Raw genomic sequence first — 17,368 nt, 5'->3', positions numbered from 1 at the left:
TGTGACTTGCCCGACGATGCAACTTCCTCTCAATTGTACGAACGACGCCGGGACTTTTGCGGTGCGACCTCATTCAACTTTGCGTAATTTTAATGACGACACTTGTACGTGCGTATACGATAGGTTTGCTTTTGCCCCGAGAATTTTGACAATATTGAAAATGTCGCATGTGCAATTCCCGCGATCAATCGCATGATTTCTTCAAACTGAATGTACGTCGTTGCTTCGTACTGCCACTGACGCCCATGTATATTTATACTTTCATCATAACCATAGTTAGGGACCCTTTGTACCCCAATAAATTGTCAAATAAAGTACAAACAAATGCATTTGGAGCAGTGTTGGGAACATGTCATTACCTTCGAGTCACAGGTTATAACAAGTACTCGAAGCCACTTGATTAGGGTTGCATTTAATACAAACGCTGTTTTAAAACACTTTGTTCAAAACATGTTTAAAATAGTGTTTGAAACAATTGCCTTTTGAACAAAAATGGTGTTTTTTTTCAAACGTTCTATAATTATGCCATAATTGTGTAAATCCTTTCGGAGAACATGTAGTATGTGACTACTGACGATTTGCACCCAATATAGTCGACGTATACCAGGGGTGGACACACTTCTGAGCCAGCGGGACGCATTCCACAACTGAATCCATTCGCGGGCCGCACTATATAAAATTGGGATTATAAACCAAAACGCAATATTGGTATTTGATGATATAGTGACGACATGGAGATAATATATATGCTTCTTTGAAACAAACCAAACATTGCTTTGATGATTTCGTGCACGCGTCAGAAACAGTGGTGAGATCTCATATGCTGATCGACCTCAATAACCAATTTGTCAAAACTACAGAGATGAAAGTCGGTTGTCCCGATTCTTAAAACAGGATTGAAATTTAAATCTGCGAGCAGCGATCTGTTCAATATTTATTCATTCCACTTTTGGTTTAGTTCCAGGACACACAATGCTGACAGCATCCTAACCATGTTAGCTTCTACCACGCTTCTATACTATGTGCAGATAAAATATATATATTCCCAAATCCTACGCATACAGAGAACGAATCTACCTAACACACGCGCGAATCGTTTTCTATTAGCACATCACTGAAATAACTAAAACTGGAGTGGGCAATCTGAAATCATACTCGTGATCCGAATTATGTCAATCTCGTTTAGGATTTCTGTGATGTTTAGCAGTCAAAACCTTTCAAACTGCGTGGGCCTTGAGATCGTATACCATATGGAAAAGCTGGAACCCTCGAAATCACCATTGGTTCGACGGTTATAGCAGGTAGATACTAGATAAGGTAGGTCATTGGTACGGAATGGGTGTTCTGATGATGATTACCGTCGACCGTAAAAATGCTGCATAACGATGCAGTCCTGGTTAAAGATATTTTGGTCTGTTTATGACAGTGGTCGGAACCCCTTTTCGTCGAACTAGCCATAATTATTCACCTTATATTTTCAATTGTCAATGTCAACCCTAATACACTTGATATTTGAAGGTGACTCGAATCAAGTCGATTTTTTTTTAGATGACTCGAGTCAAGTCAAGTCAGTTCGTTCCGTGAGACAATGGTTCAGTGGTTCTCAACCGTTTTGTCTCCGCGGACCCCCGCGACCAAACTTTTAGTTCATATTTAGCTCAATTATTGTGCAACCGTCATCTGTCTTGTGCAAATATTACCTGTAGGCTAGTGATAGACAGCAACAAAATGTTTTTTCTTAATAATAACATCATACGATTTATGTTCAAATTGGGATAACTTTTATTATTTCAAAGCGAATTCTGTAGCTGCATTTCTTGAAATACGCGGTCGTGTTTTGAAAGTCCGTCGATTTGATATGAACGAGTGCCGAAAATCCTTTTCCACAAAGATATGTGGTGTCGAATGTAATAATACCGCGTAAAGCTTCCAACGACACCTTTGGGTATGATCGCAACATATATGACACCAAAATTTAGAAACTCCTCTTAATGAACATATAATGTCAAGAGTAGTCATTTCTAACTAGCATCTCATCTTGAAGTTATTCTGTAATAGCGGTTATGTACATCATAGGAGAAAATAGATTTTCACTAACAATTTTTTTCTAAAACCCAACTAATCTTCAAGCAACAATATATGTTTGTATCAATAGGCTATATTGGCAATTAAAATGAGTTTGCACGGTGAAATATTTCATTTCAGACGTCCATCTGCCATTCATTCTGTCCTGAAGTTTTAGCAATTATATGAAGCGAAATATTCTCGTCATTTCTTAAAATTAAAATATCCTAATACAAAATAGATTATTAACCCTTTTGTAAATTTGGAGGTTTCGCGGACCCCTGGTTGATAACCATACTGTTCTAGATAGATCACTACCAGTAGATGATAACAACTCTACGGTTTTTAAATAGGTATATGTGATACGAAGCTATATTCGTCGCTAACGCGACACAGGGTTTCTTCCTAACGATGTTGACGGCAGGTCCACGTTTATGAGGAATTGTGTCAAAATCCAGAATATTTTGTCCGCTTCTTACTCGATTTGAGATCAAAATTTACGAGATACTCGTTTCACGTGGTTGGAATTCATTGGCAAATTCAGATGGTTAGTATTGATAAATTCAATTCCAGAGTAGGTATTATAGAGTTGGCAAAGTAGTAGCCTACGCATTCTTAATTAAGTAGGCTATATAGTTGTGCACAATATACCTGAATATATTTGACTTCAAAATAACAATAAATTAATAACATTCATCTGGATACCAGCAGGACATACTGATATTCGTGGCAACGGAATCGAAAATCAAATAGCCAAATACGCAGATTCAAGAATGGATGACGGGACCAATCAACTATTACCTCACCATTGCCCGAGCCCGTTTGACCTTCTCTCCGAACGAACTTATTTCGCCGCGAACCGACGACTTTTGTTCCCATCGAATGCAGTAGTGTAGGCTACTACGGATAACAAACAGATTTCCCAGACTCATTATTGTGATATCCACAGAAGTTGTCGAAACGACTGGGAGAGGTCTTTGAAATCAGACACCCATCTGGGCCTACAGCTAGTCGACCTAAAGATGAGGAGGCACGCGCACTGAATGAAAGTAAAAGAAGCTAATACAGAAGGACAAGCGACAAAATAAGGTGGCGTGTAACGGACGGCGAAATCGGCACACTTGAGTGCTAACAATTAGTATGAACCTCTAGTCGCGGCGAAACGGTGTTACTGCGGGCCTATACCGCAGGCTTGAATGCCGTCACCTGTGATCAAATGCCCAAAGTGCAAGAGTGGACGTCCCATAATAGCCTTCGGGTTAACGCTGCGAAATACCGATTTATTGGTTGTATACTCCAGCGATAACCTAATCTTTGGCATCGCTAACCAACCAATTTCCAACGCTAAAAATGTCAATAACATTTTGGTGTTTTACTGGATTCGGTCATGTCTTAGGAGAGTCACATACCACCCCTCAAACCACAGCTATCGAAGGTATGTGGTTTGTATACCGCCGCCTTATATAGTTAGGCCTACTCTTCTGCCAAGTTAGGGTTCTATTGATATTCTTCAACTCTCTATTCCTATCAAAGTTACAACACGCAATTATTCGCTGTGGTGCCGCCTGCAAGGATACGGACCCACTGCAAAAACTAAAATATTGGATCATCCGTATCATTGCCAAATCCCCACGGCGGCATGGATGTGCAACTGATAAATCGCTACTTAAAGGATTTGGTGTTGGTTCTAAACATGGAAGATATAAGGAAGCTATCGGGGGAGATAGCGAAGTGATGAGCGTCGGCGCCATCCAAGCCATCCCGCCGTCAGAGGTTATTCTGGGCTCCTCGTCCCTCGAGTCGTTGTTCCTACGGCCACAAAAAGCCCAGAAAAAAAGACCCGATGAAGTAAGAAAAAGAACAAGAAATTCTGAAAAGGACCAACGAAGAAAGATCTTATAACATCGTGAAGAAGACTGTGACATCGGGCATTAGGTCGAGGTGGATGACAGTTCAAAAGTTACCTCAACTGGTTGGTCGTTCGGCATCCCCCTAACTCAGGGACGGGCAACATACGGTCCGCGGGCCGGATCCAGCCTGCGAACGGATTTTAAGAAGCCCGCGGAGAGTTTCCGGTCTTATATGATAATGCGTCCCGCGACCGGAGAAAGGTGGCCACGAAACTACTCGTTTTGTTCGGGTCTACTTACATCTGCGAGCAAGCATTTTCGACCATGAAAATGAACAGGTAGAGCAGCCCATAGAGCTGCGTTCAATTCAATTCAATTCAGTTTATTGCATGATTCTTTATTATTTCATAACACCACAAGACTGCAATAAAATGAAAGATAGGAATGTGTCGAAACGACTTGGAGTAGCCTAGTCTTCGAAATCAGACACCCATCTGGCCTAGGCAATGTAAAAAGGAGGCATGCACACTGAATGTAAAGTAAAAGAAGATTATATAAAAGGACAGGTGACAAGAAAAGAAGCATGTGATGGAAGGTGAGATTGATATGTCATGTCGTGGTCCGCTAAACTAGAGGGCTAACTAGTATTTATTCAGTAAAAATTGTTCGTGTTTCGACTGGAATGTGGACATGTTCGATGACTGTCGGATGGTCACAAATCAGGTCCGGCATATTTGATAGAGCGATGATCTTTTTTGTCTACCACAGGGGTTCTCAACCCGCGGCCAGCAGACGTTTATTTTGCGGCCCGCGACATCTTTCATTATACACGCAATTACTACTGGCACGATGTTACATATTAACTTTGCTACTTGGGTCTCCTATCGCACCGTCTATGTATCGTTTTTTACTCATTCTTTGATGTGTTCTGGTTTCTTGATATCTGCTCGAATGTAGATTGTTATTGTTTTGAATCGGTATTCCGCTGGACACCGGTTCAAGAGTGTTTGAAGGGGCACTGCGCTCTAAAAATGATGTGGTCTCAAATTGAAGGTAAAAACGAACAAAAATTTGTGGCCTCGATCATTTCCTTCAGAACGACACCGTAATGGAGATGCAATTTATTGAAATATCTACAAGACCAGCTGCCGCGGCTGCTTAACCCGTTACATTGCACGATATCTTCACCGTCGCACTTGCTCGACGCGATTAGGCAGTCACGCAGAGAACGAATTTTAGATAGTTGTCAGCCGATGTTATGAAGAAAATGTGACTAAGTTTCGTTCTCTGCGTGTCTGCCTTATCGCGTCGAGCAAGTGCGACGATGAAGACATCGTGCCATGTAACGGATTAAGCAGCCGCGGCAGCTGGTCTTGTAGAAATTTCAATAAATTGCAGCTCCATTACGGTGGCGTTCTGAAGGAAATGGCTGCGGCCAAAAATTCTTGTTCGTTTTTACCTTCAATTTGAGACCTCATCATTTTTAGAGCGCAGTGCCCCTTTAACTCAGATACAAGAACAAGGATCGGGAAATTAAACAGCGGTAAATGGGTTTGTAACTCTGTGCGGAACAATCAATTTGCTTTCTCAGATATAAATGGAAAACCGATCTGACATATTTGTCGAATAACAGTTTTGGTAACGAAGCGTAGAAGCTTCAAACTATACCACGACACTTTCTTCTGAAGTTATACGTATCGACGATGTTACAGACGCATGGTTCACAATTGCTTGGAATATCGCTAAACTCACAGAGGTGGTCAGTAACGAAGTACTTCTACTTTTTTGAAGTACTCAAGTAGTTTTCCACTACTTCTGGTACTTACTCAAGTAGATGGAATCTTTGCTACTTCTACTTCTACTTCATAATATTTAGTGATCTACTTACTTACTTTTCGCTATTTCCAGTTTGTCAAGTAGAAGTAGTGTAACCCTCCAATTAGAAAGATAAACTGGGGAATTCTCGGGCTGTTTTCACGGAGTTACGCTTCTATCGCCACTAAAAGGCAATTTATCAACGAAAGTCATAGGTCCGATGAAAATCATACCTATTGCATTGGAGAACATGTATGTTTACGTGTAAAAGCAAGTGTAGCATCGCCGTCTATTTTCCTATGGCATTTTAACATTATGCCATATTTTTTATCATCGTATATGAATCGCGCAAAGTGTTAACATCGTATCCATACAACTTCTCCGTATTGCTCTTCGACTAAATTAAAGGCCGTAATATGCGCGAGGGAGCATGCCATGACATTTTCTAAAACGGGATGTTTTAGTAAACAGAAGGCTAGTATCTCATTTCTATAGCAAAACAATCATTTACATTTCATGATTCAGTTGAATGCTCATGCTGTCGGAAATTTATACCTTCTGGGATGCATCAATATGCATTGTACATGAAGCTCTCTGCACCCTCCTCATAGCTCAATTTGCAGCTTTCGAAAGTCCATGCAAACGTATTATCACCGTTTTCAAAACTACTTACTTACTTGAGTAGATTTAAAGCCAGCAAATTCTACTTCTTCTTCAAGTAGTTTTAGGTTGCTTGTGTAAGAAGTACTTCTACTTGTACTTGAGTAGATTTTTGCGTCGCTACTTCTACTTCTACTTGAGTAGCTTTCTTGACTACTTTGACCACCTCTGTAAACTCATGACATTTGCCAGCGAAAGTTTGATTTCAAAAAAACTTTAACATACTGTGTGAATTTTCGCTGCTTCCGAAACCTAACAGCAAGGACAACATCACCTGACAAATTTTGAAGTTATAGTTGTCTGATTCAACCGTGACCAGAAGAGTAACAGCAATTTCAGTCGATCTTTCATCGCATATTCTGAAATACGTTGACGCTTAGACTACTTTAGCCTAGCATCGGACGAATCCTCTGACTCCACAGACATTACATAGCTTATTAATTATCTGGATGCTTTTCATCACAGTAGAAATGCTGGCAGGGCAAACGCGCGTAGGGACCAGCGAAAAACTTCAACTTAACAAAGCTTGATTCTATCAGTATTGGCGCAGTGCTCCTTCCATGGAAGGAGAGGAGTAGTGTTGATTGGTTTGTTCAGAAATGAACCGAACGCCAGACTTCTCATATCACTGGGAGCTCAAAGTGATAATGGCCTCTGTAGCAAAAAAAAGTGACCGTAATTTTATACTTGCTCGCCCACACATTGAAACAGAGACTTCGGTTCTCGGTTTGAAGGTGCATATACCGACTTAGCAACTAATTGCAATGCACAATCAATTATAGGATATACTTGCGCCGCAGGAATATAATATTCTCACAAAAAAACTGCAAACATACGAACTGTCCATTAATGCTTTAGAATGCATAAAATGTACTAAACGCCCGCTTACGACTGGTAAATAGTAGGGATGGTGTGAACCTCTGAAAGGTTCAGGTTCGTGTGAACGTGAACCTTTTTGAAAGGTTCTGTGTGAACACGAACGTGAACCTCATGACGTCACGTGACGTCATATTGCTAATTTAAACCCCATATTTCAATTAGGTGATTGCCTATATTAATCTACTGTACACTATACAGAGTGACGACTCGGGGCCACATAATAGCTCAGTACTTAAGTACATATTGGCGTTTGAAACGTCGCCAGATGTATCAACTGGGGCAATCAAATGATATAATAATCCCATAAAATCAGTATCTTGCGTCGCTTTGCCAACAATTTCGACCTGATCGGACAATGTATTCGGCGTCTGTGTATTGCCACATGGATATTGAGCAGAGTGTAAAATGGGTTTCTATACTTGCTACCGATTAACAAGTTATACAGCAGTATAGCCAACACCCCAGTCGCACGGATTTGGTTTTTATGATACAGTATGCATATGTAGTCAAGATTGACCCCGTACGCCTGCTAGATTTTTTACATCAGAAGACGATATCAATTTCATTGATTGGTCGAATAAGGGTCATTTGCTGACAAAATACAGTGTATTTCGCTCTTGATGTCATGTGATTGCGGGTCAAGCTCACAGCACAGAGACACTAAATATGCACAAACGGAAGGCTAGATATTTCGAGCAAACTTTTGTAACAATACAAGTAAATTTTTGAGATTGTCAAGGGCATGCTCGTTTAGTGTTGAATGTTTATGCTGCCAGCCCCATGCATAGAGTGGCCCGCAGTTGAAAGTGAATAAATTCGAACCAAAGATCTTATAATGAAGTGAAAATTGCAATATATGAAAAAGGTTCACAGTGCAGAACCTACCAAGGTTCTGTTGTGAACGCGAACCTCAAATTTTCCGAGGTTCACACACAGAACACGAACGTGAACCTCACGTTCACACCATCCCTAGTAAATAGGCTACAGTAGCCTAAATTTAATAGTAGCCCACGAATACATGCCGCCGCGTCTTTCACTGTTCAAATGCGGCCCTCTATACAAGGGAAGTTGAGAACCACTGGTCTACCATATGGTGGTTGGACGACGTGGACTCGCCTGTGTCGTAGCCTACTCATGCATGCACGTTTGATACCGAGGTAAAGAAGTTGTTGAAGGTTTCGGGGCAGTGGCCGCAGTGGAACTGATGCATAAACTTGGCAATTTCTAGTTTCCGCATATCTTTCATGTTTAGGACACCGAATCAATTGAGCAGTGATTTGTTGGACACACATCCCGGTCCTTTTGGGGCCCTGGCTATGATAGGGGGACCTGATGTTGTAGTTTTTGTAGTGGCTTCAGTGCGCTAACACTGGCAGCCCCCCAATCTAATTGATGATCATGTGTAGTCTTTACTAAGGGTCTCGTCTACGTCCGACATGCAACCAGAGTTCAAAGAACTTGTCGACAACTTTTTTCGACCACAGATCTCATTGACTTCAACAGCTATTGAACCTTAATCAATTCATTAAATACTGTTTTCGGCCTATATGCTTTCAACTGAAAATTCACAGTATAACGATGTATTCCTTGTAAAGGTGGATATAAATACACGATTACTGTATTGATTTAGGAATCCGGCCAGGCAAGTAATTCATTTTCCTTTATCCGGCCCGCCGACTGGAGAAGTTGCCCGCCCCTGCTCTGACTGATCATTACATCGCATTGTGTGTCTTGTATATCGCATTGTACATTGAGAGTATGTCTTGGGCGGGAGCCATTCCCAACCTGGACAACAAAAATTGGGACCACCACATTCCCAAATCTTCTGAAATTTGATACATGCATGGATGAGTTAATTTCGAACACAACAAAGTTTATCTAGGGAAAATTGATCAAGGGGTGAAGAATTACGTCATTTTAAAAAATTGACGATTTTCTGCTCAATAAAGCTCTGTAGCATTCGGTTTTATCAATGTAAAATTCAAAAAGGTGTAAACGGATGTTGGATTACAGTTGAGATTTGGCACTGAGTTTTCTGAGTAGCTAGTCTATTGGTCTATATTCCCATGTGGTATGAAATTCTATATGCCAGGGGTCACCAACACGCGGCCCGCCAAGTCATATTCTGCGGCCCGCGACCTGATTTGAGATTTAGGAAGAAAGCTAAGAAAACCAATTTGAAATGCTGAAATTAATTACAGTTTCAACATGTTGTGGTTGTTGTTTCAAAATAAGCTATTCTCTTGTGCCCAACATATCACTATTCGTCATTATAGCTAAAACAGCTGTGGTGATGGCAACAGCATTGCATCGATGGAGAATCAGCTGATGTAAATGGGCATATCGTCTCGACTTGCAATGGCCCAAGCACTGCCAAGACCGAGACGCATAGAAAACGGCTTTTAGAGCAGTGGTTCCCAAACTGGGGAGCGCGTGCCCCTTGTGGGGGTGCGAAACCATCTCAAGGGGAGGCGGAGATGCGCTCAAATGAATTTTTTTCGCGCTCCGCGCGATTTCCCTCTATTTCATACTTATTGCTATGTTTATAGTCTGGAATTCATCTTATAGAATTATGTTATCAACAGCCATAACCTTCCATGCCATCAAACGAGCCGTTGGGATTGCTAACATTCTGGTTGCATTTTGTGATATGACGACTTTTCAGTATCATAAAGGGGTGTGTGTCTAAAAAAAGTTTGAGAACCGCTGGCTTAGGATTCCCACAAGATCAAGCTTTCCGTGGAGATGGTCTTTCAGCTCGTAACGTACCTCGCTAGTCCCAATATCGATTCCTTAGTTGCTGAAAAGCGTTTCCAAGTGTCGTGCACACTGCACAGCTCACAGTTCAAAATAAAATATAATTGGTGATAATGATTTTTGTTGTATTTGTATTCCTTTAATGAAATATTATTTATTTTGTGGTCAAAAATGCCCATCGCCTATGTTAGATAGCTCACCGTTGTGCTGACGAAGAATTTTAGAACGTGGTTGCCTATTTTACATCGATATCGAATTCATGCGGCCCGCGGCCTCAACGAAGTTTGGAAAATGGCCCGCGACCCGTTTTGAGTTGGCGACCCCTGCTATATGCGGTGTAGTGTCAAGCGTTACACAATTTAGAATGCTAATTGTTCAAAACCCTATAAAAAATATTCAAGCGAGTAGGGTATCATATGAAAGCTGGTTACAAAGACAATTTTCCATGGGTTTTTAATTTTGGTTTTTTGACTGTAAGGTGGTGAAATTGCAGTCTCGAAAGTACACTGCATTTGTACATGGAAATGCTTAAGTTTGGAATATGGTACACCGATGGTTCCCATACTTTTTTTTCACTCAAAACACCTTGTGAGCTCAACTTATATTCATCAATACCCCTGAAGACTATATGTCAATTTCCAACAACCCATTTGAAACCAAGAGCTGGTCCTTGGGTATATATTAATGAGAATAGCTGCCCATTGCTCCCGCCGTAGCGTTATGGCGAAGGGTCCGCATTCTTGATCGGTAGGCCGCGTGGGTTCGATCCCCGGCCGGGTCAGACCAAAGACCTGATTAGTAACACTGGTATCCGTGACTTCCCCACTTGGCGCTCATTTCATCTCTTGGCGCTTGCGGTTTGACGCTATGTTCACTAAAAAAATTGTTAGTCAAATTTTGGTGCCATATTTGTTGCGAAGTTGCGATCATACCCAAATGTGTCGTTGGAAGCGTAACGCGTTACGCCATGGTGCACCTATATTACTGGAAATGGATCTTCGGCACTAGTTCATATCAAATCGAAGGTTCGGATTTTCAGGACACGACCACGACTTTCAAGGAGTGCAGTTGCAGAATTTGCTTTGAAATAATGAAAGTCAACGCAATTTCTACATAAAAAGTATGATGTTATTTTCACGAAATGTCATTTTGTTGCTGTTTATCACTAGCCTACAGCTATTATCCTTTGCACAAGACAGATGTCGATTGCACGATAATTGAGGTAAATTTGAACTAAAACTTGGGACGGGGGTAGGAGGGTCCGCGGGGGTCCGTGACAGTCCAAAAGGGGTCCGCGAAGACAAAAAGGTTGAGAACCGCTGTGCTACAGTTTGGCAATATCCTAGAATTTATCGATGTCTGCATTCAGTTACGGAATGTAAGGTATTGCCGTCGCATTATTACCACCGGCGTTTCATCATCATTTCCCATAGGAAATAAATGTGTGATCAGTCTGCTCACACGAGTACGGCTTTCGCTTCGAGCGACGAAGCGAGTAGTCAACGCTTTCTATCCACAAAGCCTCAGCGAACAGCTCGACACGTGACTTGTTTGATGCGCATTTGCAGCAAGAGGTACGCACGTTGTGGCGCGGTTTATTGAGTTGAAAGAATTGTCGCAAACGTCTGTCAATTGCAACGTTTGTTTGGTTAAATGGTGTCATGGTGTTACTTGCGACTGTCGTGTTTTAGGAATCGGAATTGCGACCATGCTGTCCGCTCGACTTGCAGACCAGTATACGAGGTGAAGTGTTCCTATCGCAAAATTATAGTGGATGATTTGCAGCCGCAGGTGCGGTGAAGTGCATTGTGATCCGCAATTGTGTAAGTGCATGGTGGAACCTTATGACCTGTCCATCGGCAATATATCAGGTATATTTCAGTCGAATTCGAACCGTTTTGCAACTGTTAACTGAAATGAATAGATTCAAATTCATAGATTCATAGATTCAAAAGTGAAACTCAAGCCACTTGGCAAAGTATGAATGACATACCGGTAACAATCTGAATTAGAGACCGTGAAAAATTTGACTTTTTTATTAGTCAGTATTTTAAATATAAGTAAACATTTTCCAATTACCGGTACCCGTTACTTTGTTCGACTTTGTACCGTAACTTTTGTGATTTTTGAAAATTGTCCTCTGTTCCGAATCTCGAAATATGGTAACCCTATTAGGCTATTACCATGCAGTGGATTTGGCACTTGGCGGGGCCTAATCCTTGACCTTGAACCCTAACCGCAAATACAATCATATGTCAAGTGCTGTGGGTGCCGAATTCAACAAATGCCATATGCAACAATATGCGCTCATACCGTATTCAGTGAAAGATTCATTTTCGAATGTATTAGTAGGCTTACAATATTTATGAATCACTTTCATAATATTATAATAGTGGTTACATTTTGATGCCAAATTTACTGTCAACCTATATGACCAAAGCAATGATGATGGGCTTGATGGCACACTTTTATTATTATGTGTTTCATTGTTTCAGCAAACTATGAATTAACAACTTACGAGTAAACAAACTTACCATGAATTCATACTGTGCCCGAGAGATGCTTTTGTTCACTGGGAATTCCCACCCTGACCTGGCCAGATCGGTGGCGAGCCGCCTTGGCATACGTATGGGGAATTGCACCGTATACCAAAGGTCGAATCGCGAGTCTAGAGTGGAAGTGGGGGAATCTGTCCGAGGTAAAGACGTCTTTATATTGCAAACTGGCAGCAAGGATGTCAACGACGCTATCATGGAGCTGCAGATCATTGCGTATGCTTGCAAAACTTCATGCGCGCATCGCATCATTGGAGTCATACCTTACCTGCCTTACTCGAAACAGTGCAAGATGAGGAAACGAGGATCTGTAGTGTCTAAACTGCTCGCCACGTTGCTATGCAGGTCCGGTTTGGACCATGTTATCACGATGGACCTTCACCAGCGCGAGATACAAGGATTTTTCGACATACCCGTCGACAATTTGCGGGCGTCTCCATTTTTGATTCAGCACATTTTGGAAAATATTCCCGATTTCCGCAACGCAGTCATTGTCGCAAAGACACCAGCTTCGGCACGCAAAGCGCAATCTTTCGCGGAGAGATTGCGTCTCGGAATAGCTGTAATCCACGGAGAGCCTCAAGAGGCTGATTCCGACCGAGCCGACGGGCGTAATTCGCCGCCCCTCGCTATTAAAAACGACCCCGACTCGCAATGGAAAGATATAGGACAGGCGTGGTCTCCCGTTCTGGAATTGCCTGACGATGTAGTCGTAGATGAGGTGGAAGATGTAGGACCTCCCGACAATGTCCCCTCTAGAAACCGCAACATATCCACCACCAACGTAGGAATGTACATACCGCCGTTGACGGCAAAAGAGAAGCCTCCGATTGACGTGGTCGGTAATGTACGCGGTAAAATCGCTATTATCGTTGATGACATCATTGATGACATGGAAACTTTTGTGGCGGCGGCAGACGCGCTTAAAGAGCGTGGCGCTTGCAAAGTCTACGTCATGGCGACACACGGGTTGTTATCATCGCACGCACCGGAAATCCTCGAAGAAAGCATTATCGATGGCGTCGTCGTAACTAACACGGTGCCGCACGAGTTGCAAAAGCTGCAGTGCAGCAAGATCAGCACGGTCGACATCTCTTCTATGCTGTCGGAAGCCATACGCCGGATTCACCACGGCGAGAGCATGAGCCATCTCTTCAGGAATATCGCGTTCGACGATTGAGGGATTTTCATGTGCCGGTGATGTTGCACGCTTCATTTCGTTCGTACATTTGTCCGTGAACTCATGTTAGCGCCATTTTGCGATATTGGTATGGTGTTGTTAATTTTAACACGTGATACTAGCTTACCTCATTTAATGCTGATCGGGTACATACGTGATTCGATACCGAGTTGAGCATTAAACTAGCAGTTCAGTGTTTCAATGCCACTCACAATAATGTCATACGTCATACACTATTCAATGCCCAATAAGAGCAAGCTCCAATGGTCAATTATGTACCTTTTATAAGATATCAAGGAAAATCATATGTTGGTTACACTTGGCAAAAGGTTTTGAATGGTTGACCATAACTATAAGCTTTGTGTTTATCGCGACTCGGAAATGTGACTCTGTGAAGGTGTATAGTGTCTTGCAATTAGTTTTGAATGCTATATTGAAGTCTCAAAGCTTCACTTTTGAAATGATGATAGCGAAACGGTAATTTCTGCCGATTTACTAGTGCTTTGTCGAAATGGGTGTCGAATTTTGGAGACTCTATATTATTCAAAGCAGATAAGGCTTGAACTGACCTTGTCACTGAACCGCGGACATTTCAAAATAATGTTGAACTTTTAAACTATTCAACGGTTGAATCGATCGTGAGATTTGTTATTGTCACTTCCGCAGATTGCGGTTAGTGAATGTTTTTTTCACTGTGGCTTTTGAGTTGCCTCAAAAGTGCATCCGCAAATTGACAGTGTGTGTGTTGCACTGTGGACGATGTGGGCAGTAAATTGGTGTGCCTCTTATTTCAGCTGATGCGCACCATTTTTGTTTCACATGCTTGTAAATGTTTCAATGTGGTGCGGCGGTTCTTGATGGTGGACGTTGGTCTGTTTGGCTTTCCATAAGCTTTTTGTACAGTGACATTTCGACGTCCGTTTTTTTTCCTAGGTGGGTGAATTTTTCCTTCAAACTTTTTACTGGTGTCTATTTTGATATTATTGACCTATTTTTAGTGATGCTCATGAAACTGGGTTTAAAATTACCCGTGCTTGAGTTGGCCCGGACCACCATCTATAGAGAGTTCGGTAACTGCTGCTGTAAGATATCATGATCACTGCCATTGCATGTTGTCCTATGAAAATCTCAGTCCGAGACACATTATTGTTGACAATCTTTCATCACTGTTTTTGGCTTTGATGCCATTGCTGTCAATGGGAGTTTGTATTATAACACGTCATAAACAAGACTGCCAATGTTCTGTATTTCGTTTTGGAGGTAGTGTTTGGGACATTCCATCTCATCAGTCTTCAAATGCTCCCAGAATACTTGAAGGAACCGTTACTGATTAGGGTACAGGTTAGAGGCTGTGTAAGATTCAGATCTGTGACAATATCCAGTAGTTAGTCATTCTATTCTGAGCGAATACAAGCATTTTTAGTGAATTAGTAGTGCCAACAGAAAATCGTTTGCATAAAGACATGAGTGACCAATCTGGGCATTTGCATAAGAACGAACAGTGATTTTGTGCCATCTTGTACAAATTGACTGTGCGCCGTGCATGATTGTAGCATTTGCTAAATAGTAGCCTACTTGTCGATCTAGGCTGATGGAAAACGTAATTATACTGATGATGCATGATGAGAATACTGCACTGCTGGCATTTGTTGCCCTGTGTATCCTACACTTAACTATGATAGACTATACATGAGGAAGTTTCTGGTTTCTCTTATAGTTCAGTTACATGCTTCTGTGTTGAAATATGCTTTGTATGCTATTGATTAAGTAAGTAAATGACTCCTAGTAATTGAATCCTGTCACAATTAGGTTTCGAGTAGCCTACTAAAATTCGTAACCTAAGCATGCCGGAAATTAAACCGTTACATTTGTATCAATCACAGAGGCTGTCTATCTGGTGTGAATTGGTTTGTGGAATCTATATAATTATTTTTGTGTTTCGAAGCTGTTTTTCTGTTTTCTGTCCAGCACTGCCAGTGGAGTATCTTTCCTTCTACAGTCCTATGTTGTCATTTACGATTTAATGGATTGACCAAAGTTATCGAAACAATATGCTCAGATCCAACTCTGGAATATGTATGTTGCTGTGTCCTTATTTCATGGTAAAATGATTGTTAAATTGTCGAAGTTCATTGTTGCATGGCTATCATGTGTGATGTTTCACCGGCCATTGATTTTTGCAGAACATTGCTCATAAACGTTAGATTTATCGATGGAAAAATCTGAAGACTCCGAATATTTCCAATCCGCCGCGGACCATCTGCCTAGTATTGCAGACAAACTCGATGCTGATGGTCTACTGTACCTTTACGCCAGGTTCAAACAGGCGACAATCGGACCCTGCAACGCTCCGAAGCCAGGACTGTTTGATTTTCAAGGACGAAAGAAATGGAACGCATGGAACGACCTTGGCACGATGGCGGAATCACAAGCTAAAAGCGAATATGTGATGAAATTGCGGAGTTTGGATCCTACGTGGGACTGTAAACCTGAGAAAAAATCAATGTCTGGTAAATCAGTGAGCCGCATGATTGATGACAGCAATGATGATGTAATTCCAGACGAAAATATCTTGTTCCAAATATGCAAGGATGGCAATGTATCCAAATTGAAAGAACTTGAAGACTGTGATTGTACCATTCATGATAATGACGGTAGGACATTATTACACTGGGCGTGTGATCGTGGACATTTAGAGGTGGCACGGTTTCTACTGAACCATAAATGCAGCGTCAGTGCTGTTGATAACGAGCAATCGACTCCGTTACATTACGCGTCGCTATGCGGTTATAAAGATATCGTTAAAATTTTGTTGGAAAACGGTGCTGATCCAAATGCGGTCGACGAAAGTGGTGATACACCGATTGACTGTGCAGATTCAAAGGATATAAAGGAATTATTTCGTGGAAAAAATGTTTGAATCGTAAGAAAGGTGTAGGCCAGGTGTTGCCAACCTTTCTGAAACCAAGAGCAACATCTTGGGCCTGCTGATTAATGCGACGGGCTACCAGTTACTCCTGCCGTTTTTCTGTGCTCAGTTGGAATTTTGCACTTAGACGTTTAGAGCACTACGCAGGCTTTTCGCCCCTTACCTTGGACAGACTCTCTCTCACCAGGACTCACACCAGCGTCCATCTCGGAGCCAAGACTCTGGAATATCAACTAGATTCCCGTTACGCCTCCGTGTGTTCAAAGACGAGCAACGCTATGATTGAAAACTGCGTTCCTATGTTCCTTAGGGTCAACTGACCCATATTCAACTGTTGCTCATATGACACCCTTCTCCGTTTCGACTTTCAAATCTCTCATTTGGATATCTACTACTGCGATCGCGGGTGACTCGTTTGGTTCTTGCGGGCTACTGCTATGATGACTCCTGACGTAGAGATTATCGAGTAGGCCTATGGCAGAGGCGGGCAACTTCTCCAGTCGGCGGGCCGGATTCCTGAATCGATACATTAAACGCGTATTTATCCACCTATACAAGGATTAATCACATTAAATGTAAACTTCAAGTGTGAAGCATAGAGACCAAAGCAGTAGGATATAATTAATTTATTAACGTAATGTACTTCCAGAACTGTTGCAGTCAATGCGGTCGATCAAAG

The 17,368-nt window shown here is 41.8% G+C and overlaps 2 protein-coding genes across 2 annotated transcripts; both read left to right on the top strand.

Annotated features, from left to right (window-relative positions):
- The first annotated feature begins 12,518 nt into the window (after positions 1 to 12,518).
- Positions 12,519 to 15,945, top strand: LOC145442437 (phosphoribosyl pyrophosphate synthase-associated protein 2-like). Its single transcript, XM_080320347.1, has one exon. The coding sequence runs from the start codon at positions 12,561 to 12,563 to the stop codon at positions 13,758 to 13,760; it is 1,200 nt and encodes a 399-aa protein (XP_080176473.1). The 5' UTR covers positions 12,519 to 12,560; the 3' UTR covers positions 13,761 to 15,945.
- A 26-nt stretch (positions 15,946 to 15,971) lies between these two features.
- LOC145442447 (acyl-CoA-binding domain-containing protein 6-like) lies at positions 15,972 to 17,368 on the top strand. Its single transcript, XM_080320356.1, has one exon. It carries the CDS (start codon positions 15,973 to 15,975, stop codon positions 16,678 to 16,680), a length of 708 nt encoding a protein of 235 aa, XP_080176482.1. The 5' UTR covers position 15,972; the 3' UTR covers positions 16,681 to 17,368.

Source organism: Botryllus schlosseri, chromosome 1 (assembly GCF_051294905.1).
Source record: "Botryllus schlosseri isolate E-star chromosome 1, Bs_hap1, whole genome shotgun sequence".
Lineage (NCBI taxonomy): Eukaryota > Metazoa > Chordata > Ascidiacea > Stolidobranchia > Styelidae > Botryllus > Botryllus schlosseri.
Note: the sequence above shows the minus strand (reverse complement) of the source record. Positions and strands in the feature narration are given on the sequence as shown.